Source organism: Chanodichthys erythropterus, chromosome 19 (genome assembly GCF_024489055.1).
Source record: "Chanodichthys erythropterus isolate Z2021 chromosome 19, ASM2448905v1, whole genome shotgun sequence".
Lineage (NCBI taxonomy): Eukaryota > Metazoa > Chordata > Actinopteri > Cypriniformes > Xenocyprididae > Chanodichthys > Chanodichthys erythropterus.
Window position 1 is genome coordinate 8338626 of NC_090239.1, and position 25169 is coordinate 8363794.

General features: G+C 35.5%; 1 protein-coding gene across 3 annotated transcripts; it reads left to right on the forward strand.

The window, feature by feature from the left end:
* On the forward strand, positions 1–25167 carry unc13d (unc-13 homolog D (C. elegans)). Of its 3 annotated transcripts, none has more exons than XM_067368589.1 (34): positions 2–527; positions 2620–2664; positions 2812–2859; positions 2974–3030; positions 3115–3222; positions 3315–3374; positions 3630–3696; positions 3847–4018; positions 4105–4149; positions 4255–4326; positions 4477–4546; positions 4749–4853; positions 6797–6889; positions 7080–7180; positions 7383–7500; positions 10934–11055; positions 11168–11258; positions 13161–13217; positions 13359–13456; positions 13771–13822; positions 13919–14049; positions 15431–15551; positions 15711–15863; positions 15991–16086; positions 16767–16973; positions 18335–18409; positions 18505–18584; positions 18682–18787; positions 19077–19148; positions 20658–20741; positions 20818–20938; positions 21513–21636; positions 23498–23694; positions 23847–25167. In XM_067368589.1, the coding sequence occupies exons 1-34, from the start codon at positions 465–467 to the stop codon at positions 23948–23950; spliced, it is 3315 nt and encodes a 1104-aa protein (XP_067224690.1). In that variant the 5' UTR covers positions 2–464; the 3' UTR covers positions 23951–25167. The 3 variants fall into 3 exon arrangements, 2 of the variants coding, with proteins under 2 accessions (XP_067224690.1, XP_067224691.1); XM_067368590.1 differs by having other exon boundaries at positions 2620–2660; XR_010892596.1 differs by lacking the exon at positions 23847–25167 and having other exon boundaries at positions 1–527; positions 21536–21636; positions 23498–23637.
* Positions 25168–25169: the final 2 nt, after the last annotated feature.

Consider the following 25169-nt stretch of genomic DNA (forward strand, 5'->3'; position numbering starts at 1 on the left):
GACATCTTGTCAAACCATGGAAAGTATGAGTGCAGAGCATCCTGTTTGAGAAGAAGCAACTAAAACGGCACAGTGCTGGTTCAAATAGAGACTAAATGTATGAAGATGAAGAGTGAGTGGCATAGAGTTGTGCATGGTGAGAGAGGAAGGAAGATGGAGTGACAGAACAACAAGAGGAGACGACGTGGTAGCAGTTTCTGCTGTATGAAGAAACAGTTCAGTTGCAGGTCCGACCTTTAACAGGAAACGGCAACTTCCGCACCCTAAATGAAACACTGCGCTCCTAAACATGAGACGTTTGTGAAGACTCAACACTTGTGTCCATTAAGGCGTTTGACTCTTTGATAGAGCACACAAGAACAGCTGTAAGCATCCTACTTACATTGCTTGTGTTTTGGAGAGCTGAATAATCGGGTGAGGAGTATCTCATGTAAAGGAGTGTAGGTCAGAATCAGCTGTCAAATATGGTACCAGTCCAAGATGGGGCATCCACACAGGGGGAAAATCGACTTCTTCCTCCTAAAGAGGTTAGTAAAATTCATGGCTATTTAAAATTTCTTTTTTTTTAATGGTGTCAAAACATGTTCGCTCAGTAGGTCCACTCACAACCTGGTCTTCATAACATATTTTGAGTCTAAAGCCTGATATGTTGCTTACGTAGTGGTACTGGCATGTCAAACAGTGACTGCAGTGTCCTGCAGTGCTATATTTTAAAATATTTTTTATAATACTTCAGGTTTAATGACCTCATATTTATTGAGTGACAATATTTGTACGTCTGAAAACATAATTTATCACATATTTTGAGCTATTAGTAACTGCAAAAATGCCAAAATGTGATTGGAAATGGTAGAAAAATGTAATGGTGGCCAGTTACAGATTGAAAACATTTTAACCTAAACTACTAAAACACACACACACAGGTTAGGTTGTGCTATCTTGGTGGGGACTCTCTATAGATATAATGAATTATATACTGTACAAACCATATATTCTATCCCCCTACATTACAAAACTTTCTGCATTTTTACATTTTCAAATAAGCATCATTTAGTATGTTTATTAATCCATTTCTCTGGTGGGGACTGCGTATACACATTCAATATATTCACAATATTACAGTTGATAATCACAGACACTGGTTTCCTTTCCAGGGACACGCATAGTTCCGTTATTTATTTATATTAAACCGTCTTTACTCATTACACACTAGGAATGTGTCACAGAAACCCATGATTGTGGGTCACTATGATGAGGTTTCCTTATTGCTAATAATAAGGAAGTACAGAGCACAGCAGAGAAGACAAGTCAACATCGCCTATTTGCATGGGGATGTTCCATAAAGATCCTGGCACTTCATAACTTATCACATATAGGGGGATATGTGATATTATATGAAGAGTTCCTTTGCAAAAACCGATAAACGCCATTAAAAAAAAATAAAAAAAAATGAACTAAGTGCTGTGCATTATTATCTATATATAGCACGTTCTGTACCCTAAATCCATTTTGTCAGAAAAGCCGGTTTTGTCCACTGTCAGCCATCGCAAGCTCACGTTGCGTTTTACAGCAGAAGCCGACAAGCGCCATTGTTGTTTGTGTACAGAAACCGATAAGTCCGTTTTAGCGAATCAGCGCACAGTATTCAGGTCAGGTGACAAGGCTTCTAGTCAAGACGCGTTAGCTGCTATGGTTAGCTGAGGGAAGTTTTGTCGAAGCTAAAGTTATCGAGGATTTATAATTTCGACTCCTGTAAGTCCTTGTACACCATACACGACTTACATGCTGAAAAATTGGTTGTCCTTTTGCTTGTGGGTGTGCGCGTGCACAGTGAGTGGGTGAGTGTGTGTGTGCGCGTTTGTGTTTGAGTGTGTTTCTATGGTTTTAAATGCAATTACTTGGGTTTTGTTTAACTCTGAAACACGAAATGTGGAGTTATCTGCTTTTGCCAAAAAAACGACTGTTGGAGTTATCTGCTTTTGCTAAAAAACAAACTTTATATATATATATATATATATATATATATATATATATATATATATATATATATATATATATATATATAATATAGAGAGAGAGAGAGAGAGAGAGAGTTATCTGTTTTTGCAAATAAACTCCTCATATATTGTGTGATTTTATATCTTGGAATAATTAGTAACAGACAATCATATGATGTACTAGTGTTTGAATTCATTTAGTAACCATTTCAGTCAGTTTCTATGGGCCATCTCCCGCAATACACGAGAGACTGTCCATGAATTTCCTTGGCGATGATTTTTCCGAGGTCGGTCGCCAGGTCTTTCCCCAACCCTCCTCTTTGGGACTCACACATGCATTCATACCTATGGGCAATTTAGCATCTCCAATTTAACAAAACCCACACAGACACAGGGAAAACATACAAACATGACACAGAAAGCCAGGACTCGAACCAGGGACCTTCTTGTTGTGAGACAATAGCATTACCAGCTGAGCCACTGTGCTACCACTTGTGTTGGAATGCATGCTGGCAAACAACAGCAGTACTGTATTTGGATGTTGTTTCTATATTATTGTTAACAATGCTTTTGTACATTTATTATTAATTTCTTTCTTTGTTTTATTTGTTTCTATCTGTAGTCCCACAATGAAAGTGGAGGGTCCAGTCGGATCCGACAGAGGCAGGTACTGTATGTTTCTTTCTTTCTTTCTTTCTTTCTTTCTTTCTTTCTTTCTTTCTTTCTTTCTTTCTTTCTTTCTTTCTTTCTTTCTTTCTTTCTTTCTTTCTTTCTTTCTCATTGAATTTAATTGAAACTCTTGTTCCCCTTTCAGTCGTCCCCTGCACGGAGAATTGGCATGACCAGAAAACTAAACAGAAAGGTAAGGAATTATTCCTTCTGTAATCTTTTTTTTTTTGTTTGTTTGTTTTTGAGGGGATTTTAAAACTCTATCTATGATATTTAAATAAATTATTATGCTTGCCATATCTCCAAGGATTTCAAAGACTCTGAGAACCCAGAAGAGGGTGAAAAGAGACATAAAGAGAAGGAGGTAATGATTCACCAGAGTTGGATAACTTCAAGTATTTTCCTGTGATCATTGTGAAACAATGAATGACTATTATTGTCCCTGTAGCTCAAGCCGCTGTACAAGGAGCTTCTGTACACAATCACTCATAGTTTAGGAAGACCACACACAAAAGAGCAATACAATGCCAAGCAGCTTCAAGACTATATCAGAGAGGTAAGACAACATGCACTTCTGGGTTTTTTTGTAGTCTTGTATTTAAATGATATTAAACATAAATGATGTCTTAAATATTCATTCTCTGACAGGCATTCTCCATGACAGAGGCAGAGCATAAAACCTTGAGTGAAAAAGTCCAGAGCTCGTTGGTAAGAATAATAATAATAAAATTATTATATAATAATCCTGTAATCTATAAGGCATAATATACAGCTAGTCATTACTGCAAAATAATCCAGTCAGGGTGATCAAGACCCCTGGAAAGAATTATGTGTGTACGGAAAAGCATCTGCAAACAACTGGACAGGTGGCACGATTGCAAGAAAAGCTTGTTATTTTTGCCTGTATATCATTACATTTCTTAAGTTGCTATTTTTGAATTATGTACATTTCTCCATGACTAGGCCCCGATCTACTGCCTGATGGTTACAGTGAAACAAGCCAAGGGAATTCTGGGGAAGGACATTAGTGGTATGATTTTATCTGCTTTTTGTTGAACGAGGGATGTTAATTTTACAGTATAGTGTAATAAACATATTGGATTTTTTTGCATTTTTAAAATAGCTAATATCCAGACAACCTCTGACATGTATCTGACCTTCTCTACATTTTTGTTAACAGGATTCAGTGATCCGTACTGCCTGCTGTCGATCCTAGAAGACAAGGATTCTCATGGTGGATCATCCAATAAACCTCAGAAAGCAGTAGTGCGGGATTCAGCAAAGGGGCAGGTGTTTCAGACTACCATAAAGAAACAGACTCTCAACCCCATCTGGGACGAGACCTTCAAACTGTGAGTATGCAAAACTTTTATAGAAAGTATTTTACCACAACTTGTTGATGGATCATTTGGGCTCACCACTTGCCCCTCTTTTACAGAGAGTTTGAAGACATGTCAAATGGCAATTTCCACATTGAGATGTGGTACGTGAAGAGAATTTTTTTTTTTTTTTTAGAAATAAGAAATACTGATTGTATTGTACTGTGTATTTTATAATTCTAAGGACCTCAGAAATGTTTGTTTTAAAGGGACAAAGATGAGGAGGTGTCACTAGTGCAAAAATTTGATGAGTTTCGCACAAATATCCATGGACTTAAAAGGTATGAAACATTTAAAGCTTTAAAATAAGCTTTGAAAGCTTTTTACAAATTTAAATAAAATTTTTATTTTTAAAATAACAGTTTTTCACTTAACTAATTAAACATTTTTTTTTTATTTAACTTGCTGAGTGTTCAACTGTCTCTTCACAGGATGTTAAAAGATGCCAAAAAAGAGAAAGGCCAGGATGATTTTTTGGGTTCTGTTGCTCTAAAGCTGAAGGTATTCTGCATTACACTCGTTAATGACTGCATTATTATGATTTTCATAAATCTGTATCACGACCTGTGCTACCTCAGACACAAAGACTGTTTATGCAATATTTAAATAAATATAATAATATAGAAATCTCACAGAAGTCTCAATCTCTCATATTTCTGTTGCATGGCATGTGCTTTACTGTATGTATGTGTGTTGTGGGTAGGACCTGCACTGCACAGAGGACACGTGGTATAAACTGGAGCCCCGAACAGAGACATACCCAGACAGAGGACAGTGTCATCTTCAGCTTAAATTCATTCATAAAGAGGTGAAGGCTTTTTCTCCTGTATGAGAGAGGACTTAGAGTTGTGCAGTACTTAAAAATGGTGGTTTTTGTTTGTGGTTTCTGTTCATTTTAACTGGTCGCAAAAGGATCTTCCACTGTGTTGCAAGCACCTTTTTTTTAAAAAAAAAAGAAGTGTCATTTTAATGTCTTTTTAAAAAGTGAAGTGCAACTGTGTGAAGGACGAAAGTATGTGGCATTATTTTCAGTTCATCTAATGTTTGAGAACGGAACATAAATATTTATGTATGATTATTTATAGCACGGTTATAATCATTAATTAAAACTAAACCAAAACTATTAAAAACATTGTTAATAAAATTTAAATACGAGATGACAAACTTGAACTAAAATTTGAAACGTTGATAAAATAACTAAAATAAATTATGATAAAACATATTAAAGTCAAGTAGGGCTGCACGATTAATCGCATGTTATTCTCACGCGCATTTCGTCAGTAAAGCCGGTTCCCTGATTACCGCTAAATCGCCATCACCTGCTTTTAAACGGAGCGCCTTTTAATAGACAGAGCCGTAGATCACAGACAAGCCACGCAATATCGCGTTCATTATCGCAGGCGATTCATCTGCGATATGAACGCGATATTGCGTGGCTTTTCAGTGATCTACGGCTCTGTCTATTAAATGCCGCTTCATTTGAAAGCAGGTGATGGTGATTTAGCGGTAATCAGGGAACCGGCTTTACTGACGAAATGCGCGTGAGAATAGCATGCGATTAATCGTGCAGCCCTAAAGTCAAGACATATTTGCATATTTACACATTTGCTATCACAAGAAAGCAGCTAAAATGTTACATGACAAACATTTCTGTGCTTTTGTTCTATGTCTGTTTTGGGTTTTTATTATACATGTATACAGTAAAATAAAATATAAACTTGAGAGATGAAAAACTTGAAATGTACTAAAAATAAATAAAGTTAAAATACTAAAATGACTAACTGGAAATAAATAAGATAAAAAAAATCAAAATATTAATATTTAGAAAAATAATAAAACTAAAAGCACGTAACAAATGACTAAACATTAAACAAAATATAAAATAAATACTGAAATAAATAAAAATAAGAATAAAACCTATAAAAATGCATAAACAATACCAAAGTCCCTTTAATGCTGCGTTCACACCGAACGTGTCTGGAGCGTCAAATTCGCGTCAGACGCGTCTAGTTGGGTGCTTGAACATTTTGAAGTCAGACGCTTCCGTGTGTTCAGACCTGTTCAGATGCGAATTCGCGTCATGGGAGGGGCTTCCAAGTCATTTCACTCAGCGGCCATCTTTGAAACGCCTCTCAGGCATTCATGTGCAGCTCCTATCTCTTTGAATGGGGAAACATCAAATTTTCCAAAGCTTGTCAAGCTTTCGATTAAATTTCATATTTGAAATCACCAATGAAATCTGACAACAACTGTCTCATAAATTTTGTTTCTAAACTGTCAAGTCATGACAAAAAACTGCATCAAGCTAATGTGCATGCATGCGCAATCCTAAGCATGCGTCTGAGCTTCAAACGGCAACTGCAGTAACACGATGATTTCACCAATCAGCGATTGGCTCTTATTTATAAGGCGGGACTTGTTCCGCCATATTGCGAGTTGCACTTTTTCCTATTCATAATAATGCGAGTGCACAGTATTTCTATATATAATGTCTTTAATAATACTCAAATAACAATGATATGTGGTATGTTATCCAAAGTGAATGACAAACAAAGGGGCAAAGTTAATAAATTCTTTCTTACAATCCAATTATTTGTAGACTGGTCTTGACCCCTATGAAATAGACCAAAAATAAGGCCAAACCAGAGATGAACACTGCAACTTGACTATTAGACTTTTAGTACACTTCATTTATTATTTCCTCAGTATTGACTTGATTGTTTAATCTGATGGTTGAATTATGATTGGCAGAGAGATGAGAACCTGAGTGCTGGACGGAGTCCTTATGTCAACTACTGTGGCATCCTGCAGCAATTTGTTCAAGCTCATATCTCTAAACAACAGGTACATCTTTAACAGAAAATTTATGAAAGCTTTTCTAAAAATGATGAAATATCTTGATAAAACAGCCAATGGTTGTGTAAGCTTCAACAACACTTCCTGCTGCACAATACTGTTTATAATACTGTAAAGTTTAAGCTCAACTAAAAATTCTGCACCTTTCTCTCCTTTTTTCAATCCTCTTACCCCACAGGACAGTAACCCGTGGAAGGGAGAGTTGTGTGGGGAGGGGACGGCCCTGCTCGAGTACTACGCCAACCAGAATGACATTTCACCTTTCCTCCAAGACTTGGCGTAAGAACATGTCATATATCACGCTTTACATATCTGAAAGCAGATGCTGATTTGTGCTTTTTATGTACAGATTTAAACTATTTACCCAGTTTAGATGAACTCAACAGTGTTAGTGTGCTGTTTAAATGTAATGAATGGAGTACATGCTGACTGAATTTAAATCTCTTTTGCATTTGTGTGGGTTGTTTGTGGGGTTTTACAGGAAGTGGGTGGCATACAGCAAACTTTACCAAAGCCTGGAGGTGGACTCGACCGTGCTTTTCCAGCAGCTAACCAGTATAGAGTATCACTGGGACCAACAGGAACTCCCCCACCAGCAGGTTGGTGATTCTTGTGCAGTTTTTTTCCCCCATGTGATGTGAACGTTGACACATACAGCTTTCAGAGTGGGTGTCAATGTACAGAAATAGAAAGTACTTTTTACACTGCATCACAAGCAGGAATGTTGCACAGTGTCACATGATGTGTTCACAGTTTATCACATAAATCATCAGTGTTTTGAACTGATATCATGTCATCAAAGCCTACCGTCATGCTGTGGTAAAGTTGAGCTGTGTTTGCTGTCACAAGAAAGCAGCTAACACGTTACATGACAAACATTTCTGTGCTTTTATTCTAGGTCTGTTTTTGTGTTTATATATATATATATATATATATATATATATATATATATATATATATATATATATATATAAATATATATATATATAAGCAAAATTTGATCACAAGTTTTTTGTACACCAAATCAGCACATTAGAATATTTCTGATTTCTGAAGGATCATGTGACACTGAAGACTGGAGTAATGATGCTGAAAATTCAGATTTGACATCACAGGAATAAATTACACTTTAAATTATATATATATATTGTAATATTTTTTCACAATATTTTTTCAGTTTTTTTTTTTTTTTTTTTTTTTTCAAAAAATAAGAGACTTCTTTCCAAAAAACAAAAGCAAAGGAAAATGTACATCTTCACCTAAACATTATTTCATATTTAGTTGTTTTATTTGTAATAATGCAATGAAATATGCCAAATTGTGCAAACATAATTTAACAAAATATTAATAACTATATATATATATTCAGACCCTGTATCCATTGGAATTTGGTTTAAACCAATACGATGTTATGTTTTTACAGTGGTGCTCAGAATTATTGGCACCCTTGGTAAATATGATCAAAGATGACTGTAGAAATAAATCTGCATTGTTTATCCTTTTGATCTTTAATTCATAAAATGAGTAAAAATCTAACCTTTCATTGAAGGAAAAGAAGTGAAATTTTGTTCCTCCAAAACATGTTGGCCATAATTATTGGCACCCCTAAAATATTTTATCAGTAAAATATCTCTGAAATATATTCCCAGTCATATTTACATTTTGTTTAGCACACCAGGGTGATCATAAACATGAAATTGTCCAGCCATGTCCTTTCTGTTCCACAGGAATATAAACATGAGGAAACACAAAGGCCAAATTCCCTTAATCATTCATCACAATGAGAAAAAACAAAGAATATAGTTCTGATGTGCAGCAAAAGATTGTTGAGCTTCACAAAATAGAAAGTGGCTGTTAGAAAATAGCTAAAGTATTGAAAATCCCCTTTTCCACTATCAGGGCAATAATTAAGAAGTTCCAAACAACTAAAGATGTTACAAATCTGCCTGGAAGAGGATGTGTGTCTAAATCGTCCTAATGCACAGTGAGAAGGAAAGTTTGAGTGGACAAAGACTCTCCAAGGATCACAGCTGGAGAATTGCAGAGATTAGTTGAGCCTTGACTCTCAGAAAGCCAAAAAAAAAAAAAAAAAAAATCAAAAGCACCTACATCTCCACAAGATGTTCAGGAGGGTTTCAAGAAAAATCCTCTGCTCTCATCCAGAAACAATCGCCAGCATATTCAGTTGTAGGACATGATTTGAACTTCAAACGGGACCGGTTTCTATGGTCAGATGAAACTAAAAAAAAGAGCTTTTTGGCAGCAAATCCACCAGATGGGTTTGGTGCACACATGGATAAAAAGTACCCCATGCCCACGGTTAAATATACTGCTGGATCTTTAATGTTGTGGGCCTATTTTTCTGCTGGAGGTCCTGGACATCTTGTTCAGATTCATGGTATCATGGATTCTACCAAATATCAACAGATAAAAATTCAAAACCTGACCGCTTTTGCTAGAAATCCTATAATGAGCCATGGTTGGATCTTCCATCAGGACAATGATCAAAACCAACACAAAAATGTGTCATTGAGAACAAAATTAAGCTTCTGCCATGGCCATCCCAGTTCCCTGACCTGAACCCTAAAGAAAATAAGTGGAGTGAACTGAAGAGAAGAAGCACTAACATGGATCTGGGAATCTGAAGGATCTGGAGAGATTCTGTATGAAGGAATGGTCTCTGATCTCTTGTCAGGTGTTCTCAAAACTCATCAGGCATTATAGAAGAAGAGTCAGAGCTGTTTTCTTGGCAAAAGGAGGTTGCAAAAACTATTGAATAAAAGGTTGCCAATAATTGTGGCCAATGTGTTTTGGAGAAAAACATTTATTTCATAATGTTATTTCCCCCCACTTTCAATTCTTTTTCTTCAATGAAAGGTTAGATTTTTAGGTTAGAAGTTTATGAATTAAAGATCAAAAGGATAAACAATGCAGATTTATTTTTACAGCCATCTTTGATCATATTTACCAAGGGTGCCAATAATTCTGAGCACCACTGTATAGTATAAGTACTGCCTAGTCACTGATTGGTCCCTGATCTACCAATCACAATGAAAGTATGACTCATAACTTAATCTGATTCATGTATCACAAAAGACAGGCATGGCTAATCAACTAGACAGGAGTCGGAGAAGCTTCTTTTTATCTTTTATATGCAGATGGTATATTCATAGTAGCATCAACATGTGCCTATTTTTATCTTAATAGTGTCAAGTGATAATATTCAAAGTTCATTTGAAGATCTTTCGTGCATGCACAGCACCACACGTTTGTTTTTGTGAATTGTGCAGGTATTCCATAGGCGTAATGGTTTTTATACTGTACAAACCGTATTTTCTATCCCCCTACACTACCCCTACCCCTAAATCTACCCATCACAGAAAACTGCACATTTTTACTTTCTCTGTGTGAATTATAAGCCTTTTGAAAAATGGGGACATGGGCTTATGTCCTCATAAGTCACCCTCTCCTTGTAATACCTTTGTCATACCCATGTCATTATACAAATTTGTGTCCTGATGTCACAAAAACATGCACATACACAAGCATTGCTCTTTATTACAGTATGTGTTATTTTCAAAACTGTTCAAAAGAACTGTATGGTTAAAATATGACACATTTTTTTTTTGTTGTTTGAGCCCTCCATTGTAGTGGACATGAAAAAAAAAATCTAATAAAAAAATGAGCACAAATCCTTTTTTTTTAGACTCATTTATACATTAAAGAATACCAAATATCAAGTGGATAAAACTTTTTGCTCAGTGGAACATAATAACCCTGAAGGTGTTAAAGAGCTATTTCTGCCTGATTTAACCCATAAAAATGGTTTTGTTGGTATAAATTAATGCATATAGGTTGGTTCAGTGATGTTACAAAATATTTTTGACTTGAATAAAACCAGTTAACTTACCATTTTTAGGTTACCATTTTTTTTTCAGTGTAGTTTTCCTTTTCTTTCCAGGTAATTTTGTCAGATAAATACCTATACCAAGTTTAGTGTTTAATTCTTCTCTCATGCTTGTATGCTAACAGAAACAGGAGCTAGGTGACTCTCTGCATGGGTTTCTGCAGTATGGGCTCTGCTTAGTGTCCAAATACAGGGACATCTATCATCCAAACCCTAAAACAACGCCACGGCTACATACACTGCTCAGGTAACACACACAGACTTACATAACATAAGTTAGCCATGAATAATTTGTTTCTATCTATATTGTTTTTATGCAAAACTCCCATAAAGTATATTTCTGTTTTGTGTTTATATAGAGTTCTTGTCCAGATTTGTAAGACCCGAGCATTTCAGAAGCTCAATCCTGCTCAATTTGACTTGCACGTTGAGGTCACAGATGCAGTTGTTGTGAGTAACAAAATATGATTAAAAATGATTCAATATTCGATATATTCAACATGTAGTTCTTACATGGTGCATCACAATAAAATACTGTTTTGCAAACTTATACAAAATAATGTTTTTCTGTGTACATGAGAACAAACTGGCCAGTTTTGGAACTTTATTTGATTGATTCAATGTATATGTGACCCTGGACCACAAAACCAGTCATAAGTTGCACAGGTATATTTGTAGCAATAGCCAACAAAAACATTGAATGGGTCAAAATTATCAATTTTTCTTTTATACTAAAAATCATTAGGATATTAAGTAAAGATCATGTTCCATGAAGATATTTTGTAAATTTCCTACCGTAAATATATCAAAAATGTATTTTTGTGAGTAGATATGCATTGCTAAGGACTTCATTTGGACAACTTTAAAGGCGACATTCTCAGTAGTTTGATTTTTTTTGCACCTTCAGATTCTAGATTTTCAAATAGTTGTATCTCGGCCAAATGTTGTAATATCCTAACAAACCATACATCAATGAAAATATATGGAATATAAATTTCAAAAAATTGATCCTTATTACTGGTTTTGTGGTCCAGGGTCACATATATAAAAGTTTATATATATATTTATACAGTCATGTGAAAAAGAAAGGACACCCAACATTCAAGACAGTTGCCAATCTTCCCAGGAGTGGACGTCCCCCCAGCAATTTCACCCCAACAAGGCCAGACCATGCACTGCTCAGAGAAACTGCAAAAAACCCAAGAGCCACACCTTAGACTCTACTGGCCTCAGTTTACATGTTAAATGTTAAAGTTCATGACAGTACAATTGGAAAAAGACTGAAAAAGTATGTCATGTTTGAATGGCTTGCCAGGAGAAAGCCTCTTCTCTGTAAAAAGAACATGGAAGCACGGCTTACGTTTGCAAAGTTGCATCTGAACAAACTATGAGATTCTGGAACAATGTCCTTTTGGACAGATGAGACCAAACTGGAGATGTTTGGCCATAATGCACAGCGCCACGTTTGGTGAAAACCTAACACAACATATCAGCACAAACACCTCATACCAACTGTCAAGCACGGTGGTGGAGAGGTGATGATTTGGGCTTGTTTTGCAGCCACAGGCCCTGGGCATCTTGCAGTCATTGAGTTGACAATGAACTCCTCTGTATACCAAATATTCTAGAGTCAAATCCCTGACAGCAATATAGTGTCGGCCCAGTTCCGTTCCACATCTGGTCCGCATGTAATCCACATGTATCAGATGTGGACCGGATCTGGGCCACACTATGTTGCCGTCTGGGATGTGAAGCCATCTGTCTGACAGCCAAAACTTGGCCAAATTGGGTCATGAAACAGGACAATAATCACAAGAACACCAGCAAAAAAAAGAGAAAAGAATCGAGGTGTTTCAGTAACCCAGTCAAAGTCTAGACCTCAACCCTATTGAAATGGTGTGGCTGGAGCTATGCACAGAAAAATGCCCGCAAACCTCAATGAAATGAAGCAACTTTGTAAAGAAGAGTGAGCAAAAATTCCTCCAAAGCGATGTGAGAGACTGATAAAGTCATACAGAAACGTTTACTTGCTAAAAGTGGTTCCACAAGCAACTGAATCATAGGGTGTACTTAGTTTGTCACACATGGCTTCTCCATTTTGGCTTTATTTTTGTTAAATAAATATTGATACAGTGTAATGTAATATAAGTCATGTGTTGTTGTTTATCTCAGGTTGTATTTACCTCATTTTAAGGCCTGCTAAAGACCTGGTGACTTTTTATTATGTCCTGATACTTAAAACTGTAGAATTCAAAAGAGTGTCCTTTGTTTTTCACATGACTGTATATAAATAATTCAAAACTTTTTAAAGTCTTTTTTTTTAATCTTCTAAACATGTTCCTTTTCTCCCAGAATGGCACTGTAGAGTGGTTTAACATCAAAAAAGGTTTACATCAGCCCATGACCAAGGTGAGAAACTATGCAGATTATCAAGATTCATTCTATATATATATATATATATATATATATATATATATATATATATATATATATATATAGAAAATATATAATTTGTGTAAGTTTAGGCTCATGACAAGTGTTCTTTGACAGGATCTGTTAGAGACCGTCAGCGCCCTCTCGCGGTTGATTGGAGAAGTGCAAGAAGACATTCGACTCAGTAAAGATGTGTGGAATAAGGTGTTTGTCAGGTAAGAATAATGAACTCTCTATATACTAATGCATATATTCTATAATTTATAAGGTCGTTTTCTGTTGTAATTTAGTCATCTTATTTACTTCTAACCATTGAATTTCTTCAGGATGTTGGTGCTGAAAATATCTGCTACTCATTGGATTTAATTTCATTAAGAAAGCCTAATCTTCACCATTCTTGAACTTGTTTTTAAGCCATTTTTGTGCCACACTTTTGGCCAGTTAATTTGATAGCCATTCTTGTCCATCACGTCACTGACAAGAAGTCTTTATGACTCTCTTTATAAATAAATATCCTCTCTTTTTCCAGTGCTGTGCAGTTGGATGTTTTCACTGTGGTTTACCATAAACTGGACTCTCTGGTGAGAATCAAAACATATATATATATATATACACATTAAAAACTATTCTGCATTTGTTGTCTGATTAGACTTTTTGTATGTTGTGTGTGTGAACAGCTGGCTGAGGAGTTACGAGCTACTCTCTCTCAGTTGGAGAATCAAATGGATCAGCCGCTGGCAAACAGCTTGTTTCCTGTGTATCTCACCTTGCAAGCCATCCACAAAGACAAAGCCTTCTTACAGAAAAGGTCAGATGTTTGCTTGTTGATTTTGTAAAAATGCATTTATTTAAGTGAACGGCGATGCTAAAAGGTGATTAAAATTGTGAACAAGAATTGCAAAAGTTACAGCATGTAAAATGTACACTTTATTTAGTACATAAGACTATTAACCGAAAAAATTAATAATGAGTTTTAAATGTTTTAGCTACTTGTCAACTACCCAGCTGCAGTTTTGATAAGTCCTACAATCGGCTGTGTCCTCTGAATGGAACATGCACATTATTTTGTGAAGTACTCAAAATGTCTTTAAATCTCAACTCAATATCCCAGCTAACAAAATACGTTCTAAGAACGTTTTACATTTAAAAAAATGTTAGGCAAACATTTTACCAAACATTTTTTTAAACATCTAACCAAACGTTTCAAGAAAAAAAATGTTCCATTAACAATGTATAAATAATGTTTTTGTGCTTAGCTTTTCAGAACATTATTAAAGACCAGATAACTTTGAATGAACGTTTTATTAAAGGGTTAGTTCACCCAAAAATTAAAATAATGTCATTTATTACTCACCCTCATGCCGTTCCACACCTGTAAGACCCTCGTTCATCTTCATAACACAAATTAAGATATTTTAGTTGAAATCCGATGGCTCCGTGAGGCCTGCATAGGGAGCAATGGACACTTCCTCTCTTAAGATCCATAAAGGTACTAAAAACATATTTAAATCAGTTCATGTGAGTACAGTGGTTCAATATTAATATTATAAAGAGACAAGAATATTTTTGGTGCACCAAAAAAAACAAAATAACGACTAATATAATGATGGCCGATTTCAAAACACTGTTTCAGGAAGCTTCGGAGCATTATGAATCTTTTGTATCAAATCATGATTCAGATTGCGCGTCAAACCGCCAAACTGCTGAAATCACTTGACTTTGGTACTCCGAACCGCTGTGCTCCAAAGCTTCCTAAAGCAGTGTTTTGAAATCGGCCATCACTAAATAAGCCGTTATTTAGTTTTTTTGCCGCACCAAAAATATTCTCGTTGCTTTATATTATTAATATTGAACCACTGTACTCACATGAACTGATTTAAATATGTTTTTTAGTACATTAATGGATCTTTAGAGAGAAAATGTCATTGCTGGCAATGCAGGCCTCACTGAGCCATCAGATTTCAACAAAAATATCTTAATTTGCATTCCTAAGATCTTACGGGTGTGGAACGGCATGAGGGTAAGTAATAAATGACATTATTTTCATTTTTGGGTGAACTAACCCTTTAATGTTACTGGAATGTTTGTTCATAACCTTGAGAGAACATTGCTACAAAGTTAGCTAAAGTTCTGAGAATTTCCTGGCTTCCATCTTTATCACAAAAATAAAGTTTTGATTTCCCTTTTAGAGGGAAGTTACTGCAACTCACAAGTTTCCATGAGGACTTCAGAGATGCTCTTCCATACTGGTTAAACAAAGCCTTTAGCACCACAATGGAGAGGGTGGAAAAGGCTGTGCAAGTTGATCAGGTAATAGATAGTAAAGCTGTTCTATTTTTGCTAAAAACTGTTTTATCATTGTTCTTCATTCACATTACATACATTTTAAAATAGCTTGATAAGTTGATCATGTTGACTCGAAGCTCAAGGAAAGTAAGTATACTCACATCATCTCTCTGTCTCTTGTAGTTGCAGCCGTTGCAGACTGGAGCAGTTCCCATCAAGCACAGCTCTTCTGCAGTGGACATTGCAGCATGTCTGCATCCTGTTGCTCAGCTCTGGGATCAATTGAGCTGGCCTGACCCAGAGGAGGCCTTCATGTTGATGGTCAAACTCACAGAGGTACACACATGCACACTAAAATTGTAGCATTTAATTGAATTGTGGGATGTATAAATATACAGTAGATGTGTGTTTTACAGTATCACCACGTAACTTTCTTTATGCGTGTGTGTTGTCTGTGTTACAGGATGTGTGTAAGATTGCATCAACATACTGTCAGATGCTGAAGGCTCGAGTGAAGGAGCTCTCTGTTGACTCGGATCGAGACAGTGCTATAAAAATGGTGAGATGATGATCACTCATATTCACTGTACTTGCTGCTCAAAATCCTATTCTAAATGTTTCTGTCTATGGATAGTGGTTAGAAAACATAAATCCTATTCAGATGGGACTGGTTTTGGTGAATTCACATTTCACAGACATATTGTCACTCCCGTTCGAATCGAAGACATCTTTGTTTTTCTTGCTAATCCAGTACAGATTTTTTGTGATGGCTGATATTTGCTTCTTTGAATGGACCTTTTTTTAAATTAGTAATTTTCATGCAAATATTTTGATCTCTGGAGTACCTTTATTTTTTTTATGCAAAAAATGGGTAATATAATGGTTGGTTGACAGCCTGCTAAAATAAAATAAAATAAAATAAAATAAATGCATATATCCATAGCACATGATTAGGTTTAGAAAACATATCTGAATAGTGATATATATGTCATTATCTTTCACTTTTAGATGTATTTTAAATGTGCATGTAAAATTACTTATTTGTTACTATATAGTTCTCAGCTAATATGTGGCACCTTCAGTCTGGTTTATATAGTAATTTGTATTAACATCTTGTTTTTCTGAGTCTCTCATGTGGTGTGTGGTCTTTAACTTTGCATGGTGTTTTAGCTCGATTTTTGTGACCATCTGCATTTGGTTATAATTGTAACTCACCGTGGTTTATGTATATTTATTTAGCTGTGCGTGGTTGTGAACGATCTAGAGCATCTGCACACCCTTCTGACACGTCTGCCACAGCAGCTAAACTGGGCGGGGCTCCGGGAACGTACGCGACACGTGATTGGAGAAACTCAGTTCCAGAATACACTTCCATCACAGCTGCAACACACACAGTCCCTCCTGAACAGAGAGATCCGTTCTGCAGTTGACACGCTCGGGAAGAAGGTATTATAACTGATTACATCATCATTGGCATCAGTGGGAGATTATTTCTTTTGTTTTTTCATAGTTTTGATGGTTTTACTATTTAGAGTACAATAGGTGTCTCCAAACTGGCATCTGTTGGGGATAACGCATTATATAAGTAATGTGAGTTATGTAATCAGATTACTTTTACGAGTAAAGCATTACTTTTTCAATGTACAGCAAAATATCTGAGTTACATTTTCAAATAAGTAATGCAAGTTACTTTGTTTTGCCATTTATTGACTGACAGCTCTCCTGTCCCCATGTTGAGAGAAATCATGAATAAGTGATTATTGTAGTTCTGGATTAAATGTGAGCATGAAGTTACTCATCTCACTTGCACAAAAAACAGATTCAGCATTCCTTAAAATGAATAAAAACAGTGAAATGCAATCTCAGAATATTACACAAACCTGTAATAATTAAATATGTTAAATAGCACAAATACACTTTATGTATTTAATCTCACTTTATTAACCAATGTATTCGCTGCTGACCTTCAATGATCAAATTCAACCATACTAATAAGATAAAATTACCTTTTTGTTTTTATTGCTGAAGTAAGTGTTGTACTTTCTTCTCCTATTTGTGTGCAATCTAGATTGGCAGCACAGCTGAAAGGTTTGTTTGAGCTGCGCCCTCTAGTGTACAGGCGTGAATTTGCATTTCCTTCAGCCTGAGGCTTATTCATTTCACTTTTGGTCTGAAAGGGCCTTTACATTTGCCAAAAATATAACTTTTTTGTTATTAAAAGAGAAAAAGAAAAAAAAACAAGGAAGGCCAGCCCAAGTGAGAAAAAGAAACACAAAAGTAACATAGCCCATTACTTTACATAAAAAGTAACTAAGTAATGCAATTAGTTACTGTTAGGGAGTAATGCAATATTGAAACTCGTTACTTTTAAAAGTAACTTTCCCCAACACTGTCTGTACTGTTGTCAAAGTATGATGGGAATAATCTGCTCTAAATCCTAAAAATCAAACCTAAAAGATCAGAAAGGTTCTCAGAGCTTGCAGACATTTTTCGTAACATGGAGATTGCTGAACAGAGAAACAGGTAGTGTTATAACCTGAAAAATTATGAAAATGTTTTTGTGCTAACTTTTTGAGAACATTATTAAAGACCAGATAACTTTGAACAAAAGTTTTATCAATGTTACTGGAAGAATGTTTGTTCATAATTTTGAGAGAACCTTCCCACAACATTAGCTAGAATGTTTCCTGTTGGATGGGAATAAGCCAGTCCTCAGAGTAATGAAAGTAAAAATAAGAAAGTGATCAGTGATGCTTTCACAAAACAACCAGAATACATTTTATCATGTTTGTTGTCACTCTTTTTAGCTAAAGACAGACATCGAGACCCATGTTCGCAACATGGCTTCCCGCCAAAGGCTTCCCTCCAGGGATACAGAGGAAGTAAGGCATATGTTTTTGAGTTTTATCAGCTTGAGGTTTAAAATGACAGTTTTCTAAACCACTGCAATACTGAGTATTTAAATCTCTATTTTCAGGCTGTGGTTCCTTTAATGAAATATCTGGAAAAAGAACTGCAGTATATGAATGAGAATTTGGTTCAGGAAAATTTTAACAGGTATCTTAACTTTTTTTTTTCAGTGTGACTACATCTGTGTATTTTAGTTTGACCTAGGTAATCAGCTTTCTTGATATGTTTTAATTGTCTCTTTCAGTCTTCTTACTCCATTGTGGATGAACTCAGTTAAGATTCTGCATCAGATGTCTCAGCTGGAAGACAGTAACTTGGTTTACTTCCAGAGATTACTGTACACACTGCAGGTTAGTTCAGCCTTTCAGCCAAAACCTAAATGTTACACTTTAGCATGTAACTCGTCCCGCACTAATGCTACTTCAAATCTTGTGAATTGTTTCTAAACCAACAGACTTAGAATTTTCTACCCAGAACCACATATTAATAGAGTAAAAAACACTCAGAACACCTTAGTAATCTCTTAGCAACACCCTGGCAGCCATCCTAGAATCACGGTGGAAAGTTTTGCATAGATAATCACCCCTCATATTTTCTTCAGAAATGCAAAAATGTAGTTTTATGTGTTTGTTTTGTCAGTGTTTAGAACAGTGTTTTTATGCTGAAGGGAATGGACTACCTAATGAAACACTACATACTGAGGAATATAAGGTCAGTGTTATTGTTTTATGCTCTTGTTTTTCTTTCTTTTTGTTCCCATTCAAATATGTATACTAGCGCTCAAAAGTGGTTTTAAAGGTGCCCTAGAATCAAAAATTGAATTTACCTCGGCATAGTTGAATAACAAGAATTCAGTACATGGAAATGACATACATTGAGTTTCAAACTCCATTGTTTCCTCCTTCTTATATAAATCTCATTTGTTTAAAAGACCTCCAAAAAACAGTCAAATCTCAACACAACACCGACTGTTTTGTAACATTCGGGATCATTAATATATATGCCCCCAATATTTGCATATGCCAGCCCATGTTCAAGGCATTAGACAAGGGCAGCCAGTATTAACGTCTGGATCTGTGCACAGCTGAATCATCAGACTAGGTAAGCAAGCAAGGACAATAGCGAAAAATGGTGGAGCAATAATAAATGACATGATCCATGATAACATGATATTTTTAGTGATATTTGGGAATTATCTTGTGAATAATGTTTCGTTAGCATGCTGCTAATGTACTGTTAAATGTGGTTAAAGTTACCATCATTTCTTACTGTATTCACAGAGACAAGAGAGCTGTCGCTATTTTCATTTTTAAACACTTGCAGTCTGTATAATTCATAAACACAACTTCATTCTTTATAAATCTCTCTAACAGTGTGTAATGTTAGCTTTAGCCAAGCAGCACAGCCTCAAACTCATTCAGAATCAAATGTAAACATCCAAATAAATACTATACTCACATGATCCGACGCATACATGCAGTATGCATGACAAACATCTTGTAAAGATCCATTTCAGGGTTATATTAGCTGTGTGAACTTTGTAAATGCACTGTATTATAGTCGAGAGCTCGGGGGGGCCACGCAGCCTGAATCGGTGCATAGTTAATGATGCCCCAAAATAGGCAGTTAAAAAAATTAATTAAAAAAAAATCTATGGGGTATTTTGAGCTGAAACTTCACAGACACATTCAGGGGACACCTTAGACTTATATTACAGCTTGTAAAAACTGGTTCTAGGGCACCTTTAATACTTTCAGCAAAGATGCATTAAATTGATCAAAAGTAACAGTAAAGACATTTGTAATATAAATTTATAACTTAACATATATAATATAAATTTCAAATAATTTTTGAAAATGCTATACATCAAAGAATGAAAATTCATCATTAAAATATTAAGCAGAACAACTGTTTTTAACATTGGTAATAAAAAGCTCAAAATCAGCATACTGGAATGATTTCTGAAGGATAATGTGACTGAAAACTGGAGTAATGATGCTGAAAATTCAGCTTTTCCATCACAGGAATAAATTACATTTAAAATATATTCAAATAGAAAACACTTATTTTAAATTGTAATAATATTTCACAATATTACTGATTTTACTGTTTTTTTGATCAAGTAAATGCAGCTATGGTGAGCATAAGAGACTTCTTTCAAAAAATCTTACTAACACTGAACTTTTGAATGATAGTGTATCCATGATTTTTTTTCCTCAGACACTGCGGGTAAACCTGACACAAAACGCTTTAAGCTCTAATCAGCTGATAGAGAAGTTCTTTGAGAGAAAAGTGTGGGAACAGGTGAGATCAGAGCATGAAATTACCTGTTAGAGCCAGCGAAGTGTTGCTGACATGGATTTGTTTACATTTCCTACAGAAAGTGTTTAATGGAGAGAAATACGGAGCCGTCACTCTCATCACCTCATACAAACGCTCGGAGGAGAAACTGCTTGTAGAGGTTCTCAACGCTGTCAATCTAATTCCTCTCGACTCAAATGGTGAGAAGACAAACGCTTTTCTTTTGTATTTTTCTAGCTAATATAAAAGAATTTGGAAATCTGATGAAAAGCCGGAAGGTCTTGAACTATCGTTCTCTGACACTGACAACAATTAAAGGGATAGTTCACACAAAACTAAAAATTCCGTCATCATTTACTCACCCTCAAGTTGTTCCAAACTTGTATGAATTTCTTTCTTCTGCTGAACACAAAAGAAGATATTTTGAAGAATATGGGTAACAGTTGATGGACCCCACTGACTTCCATAATATGGTAAAAAAAATACTATGGCCATCAACTGTTTGGATACCCACATTCTTCAAAATATCTTCTTTTGTGTTCAGCAGAAGAAAAAAATTCATACAGGTTTGGAACGACTTGAGGGTGAGTAAATGATTAAAGAATTTTCAGTTTTGGGTGAAATATCCCTTTAAAAATATCTGAATGTCATTGCATTAGATACATTTCAGAAGTGGCATCTGCACATAAATAATGCTGCAGCTTATCTCAGAACTAATTTTGTGCCTCTGATCCCTGTTGATTCTATGAAACTGGATTGTTTTGTCCATTACAGGTTCCAGTGACCCTTTTGTTCAGCTTTCTCTAGAACCAAGACACTTGTTCTCTGAAGTTGAGCCACGATCCACCAAAATCAAGAACTGCGATCTCAACCCATTGTTTGAAGAGTCCTTTGAATTGTATGTAAACAAAGCTCTTACTCTCATGGCAACCTTACAGTTTCAGTTCACTTTTAGAAGTCATAAAAAACTCCCTCTTTTCTCATTGCCTGGGTATTAGGATAAATAGATGTAGAAGATTCAAATTCAATTTAAAAAATATAGCAAATGGGCTTCTCTGGTAAAATTAAATTAATTGTTAATTACATTACTTATATATACTGTATACACAAACACACACACACAATGTTATTTTATATTTATATGATGTCATTATGTTGACGTCTTGCCACCAGCCAATCACTGCACTGCTGATCATGGTTTTGAGTATCGATAAATCTGCCCTTTCCAATGAACACAAGGATGCTCAGTAATCTCAGACAACCAGATATTTAAATCAAATCTGCAAATTTGATTGAAGAACCAAATTAGTCAGATCAGTTTTAACACTTCTTCCATATGTCACATTATCTCAGATATATTAATTGAGGTACAAAAAATGCACCCCAGGCCAAAAACAATGATCACAAAATGAGCGTAATAGAGAGACACAGCTCTATTTTAAGCTGCTGTCCACTAAATTCACAGAAGACTGAAAGGGAAAAGTCTTTCTTCCTCTTTTTCTCTTGGTTTTAATACAAAACATACAATAATCACACTCATTCCTTCTAAATTACATGCCACGCACCAACTTTCACTTTAAAGCTGTCTTTTAGTAGAAAGCCCCAAATTTAGGGAGCTTACATGACAACAACGTACTAAAAGTGGAAAAGTTTTTCTTTTGCTTTTTTAGTCTAGAGACAATGTTGTCAAAAAGATCCCGTTCACATGGATTCACGAAAACAATTAAAAATGCTGCATTATGCATGCCAGGCCAGTAGTTGGCGATATCACTTTGTAAAGAAATACTACACACCTATAGACTGAACACGTTTTTGTAGTTTACACGGGCTGCATCCGAAAACCTAGCTGACTTGTTGCCTCACTGCCTTATCAGGCAATGACTTGTAAGGCAGCGTTTGTGCATGAAGGAACCTCACAAAACTGAATTCAGACAGACTTCTGAGGCAGTATAACAGTTTAATGATCTAGCAAAATAACGTGAGCTTTGGTGAGAATATCTCACTACAAATTACATCAAAAGTGGAAAATGTTGGTCAAAAACTTACATTTACACACAAACAACTAGCTCAAATGTCACAGAATGACAACTAGCTCAAATGTCACAGAATGGATGCACAGGATTGTGGGAAATCAAAAGCCGCGAAAGATACATCTATGCTGCCTTCAAAAATCGATCAGATGAAGGTATCTCAGGAAACGGGAAGTAAAGCTAACATTGGATTCGGACATGCCTCAATGCCTTCCTCCTTGAAATGTCCTCCAAATGCAGCATTTTCCAGTTTTCGGATGCAGCCAGTGTCATGTAAACGCTTAATCATTATCAAATTGAACATTATTCGTTGTTAAGTTTAAATTGTAGTAATTTCATTATGAGTTTGGAATGCAATGGTTACTTTACTGAAATGAGGCAGACTCAATGACGTATGCAGCCTACAAATGTGACCTCTGGAGGACACAGCCTTCTAAATAAGGGTTCTCAACTCTGGCCCTCAAGGTCCACTTTCCTGCAGATTTTGCTCCAACCCTGAACACATTTAAACAAGCTAATCAAAGGTCTTCAGGACTACTAGAAAGTTACAGGCAGGAGAGTTTGATCAGGGTTGGAGCTAAACTCTGGAGGAAAGTGGACCTCAAGGTCCAGAGTTGAGAACCCCTGTTTTAGAGGATCCATATATATATATATATATTTTTTCTTTTTTTTTTTTTTCTTTTGTTAATTTATGGTTGTAATGTGGCTTCTGTCCTCTTGGGGAAACAGTTCTGTTACATTGGAGAAATGCCAGTCTCCAGGAGCATGTCTGCTGGTGACAGTGCTGGACCATGACACTTTGAGGAGCGATGACTTCGAAGGAGAGGCGTTTCTGTCTCTTAAGGCAGTGCCGGGAGTCGGAGGAGGACCCCATAATCCAGAGCCTGCACAGATACGCCTACCTTTGATGCACCCCAAACCCAACAGTATGTGACTTCCTGTTATATGTACTCCGTTTAAAATAATATGAGATTGAAATGACATAGGGGAGATTAACTGATGACAAAATGTGTGTAATAATATACACACACACATCATGTAGAGATTCAATGTCTTTGTGCCATCTCTGTTTTTGTAGGTGAAAATACGTTGAGGTTACTTGAAACCAGGAAGGGTGAAAAAGAAGCTCAGGCTTTCGTTAAATTACGCAGGCAAAGAGAAAAGAAGTCTCAGGAAGCCTGAGAGGACAAAAACATGAATCAAGTCCAAATTAACATTTTTTTTTTACTTTTCTGTCTATTATTTGTTATATAAAAAACATTATTTAATGCCCAACTTTTTTAATTATTGTAATAATGTGTAATGATGATATTATTCTATGATATAAAAAAATAAACATTTTCATCCAAAAATATACATTTATTGTCTTTTACAAAATCAGACTGAGACACTGTATATGAACAAAACTGAGCATGTGATTTCTGAATTCACAGTGAAGTTTTGTTTCAAAGGAAGTCGTATGTTGAGCATCCCATATAACTGTGCCTTCAAACTGAATTCAACTAAAATCATCCGAATAAATCGAAAGTCAAGCCCTCTTCTGACAGCCGTAGCTTATGACTGCTGTTATGTTTGGTAATCAGTGCACATGATTTCTATTCTCCACTGGTGTCAGAAATGTGTTCACATAAAACGCCTCTACATGAACAGAAAGCTGCAGTTGGGGAACGTGCTGTTGGTTTAGTAAACAGGCAAATTATTCATTCAATAAATGCATTAAATAAAATAAGCAAATTCTAGGAATTACATAAAAAGTGTTCGCCTTCTTGCTTTTGCACTCCAGTTTACCATGACTCTTTTTAATAAAAAAAAAAAAAAACCTGAGAATGAAAAGCTGCAAAACCATTGTTTTCGGCATTTTGCTGTGTAGCAGTCTCCTGGAATTTCTTCTTTAAAAAATCCTACAAAAGTAATTGTAAATTTCCTATATAATTACCTACAATGCTAATCTGTATTAATTACGAAATCTTCCCATCTGGTAAAAGTCATTTCAGCTGCACTGAAGATACACAAACTGCATTTCTTCTGTAAACACTTCAGAATGTTCTGGAAGGACATTCCACATTTTGACTTAAAGATGTTTAAAAACAAACAGGATTGTCTTATTATATGTGTTGTATGTGTTATGCTTCTACATAAAGCATATAGGGAATATTAGAATTTGGTATCATGATCATCACTTAAATATTTCTCTCTAAATGTGTTTCATATAAAGCACTAACTCAATTATTAGTGCTTTACAAAACTTAGACAATGTCAGAATACTAATGCAGGTTATGTTTGTTTTGTTCTCATTTAAAATACATGGGAAATTATGATTACAATGAGACATAAGCATATATATATATATATATATATATATATATATATATATATATATATATATATATATATATATATA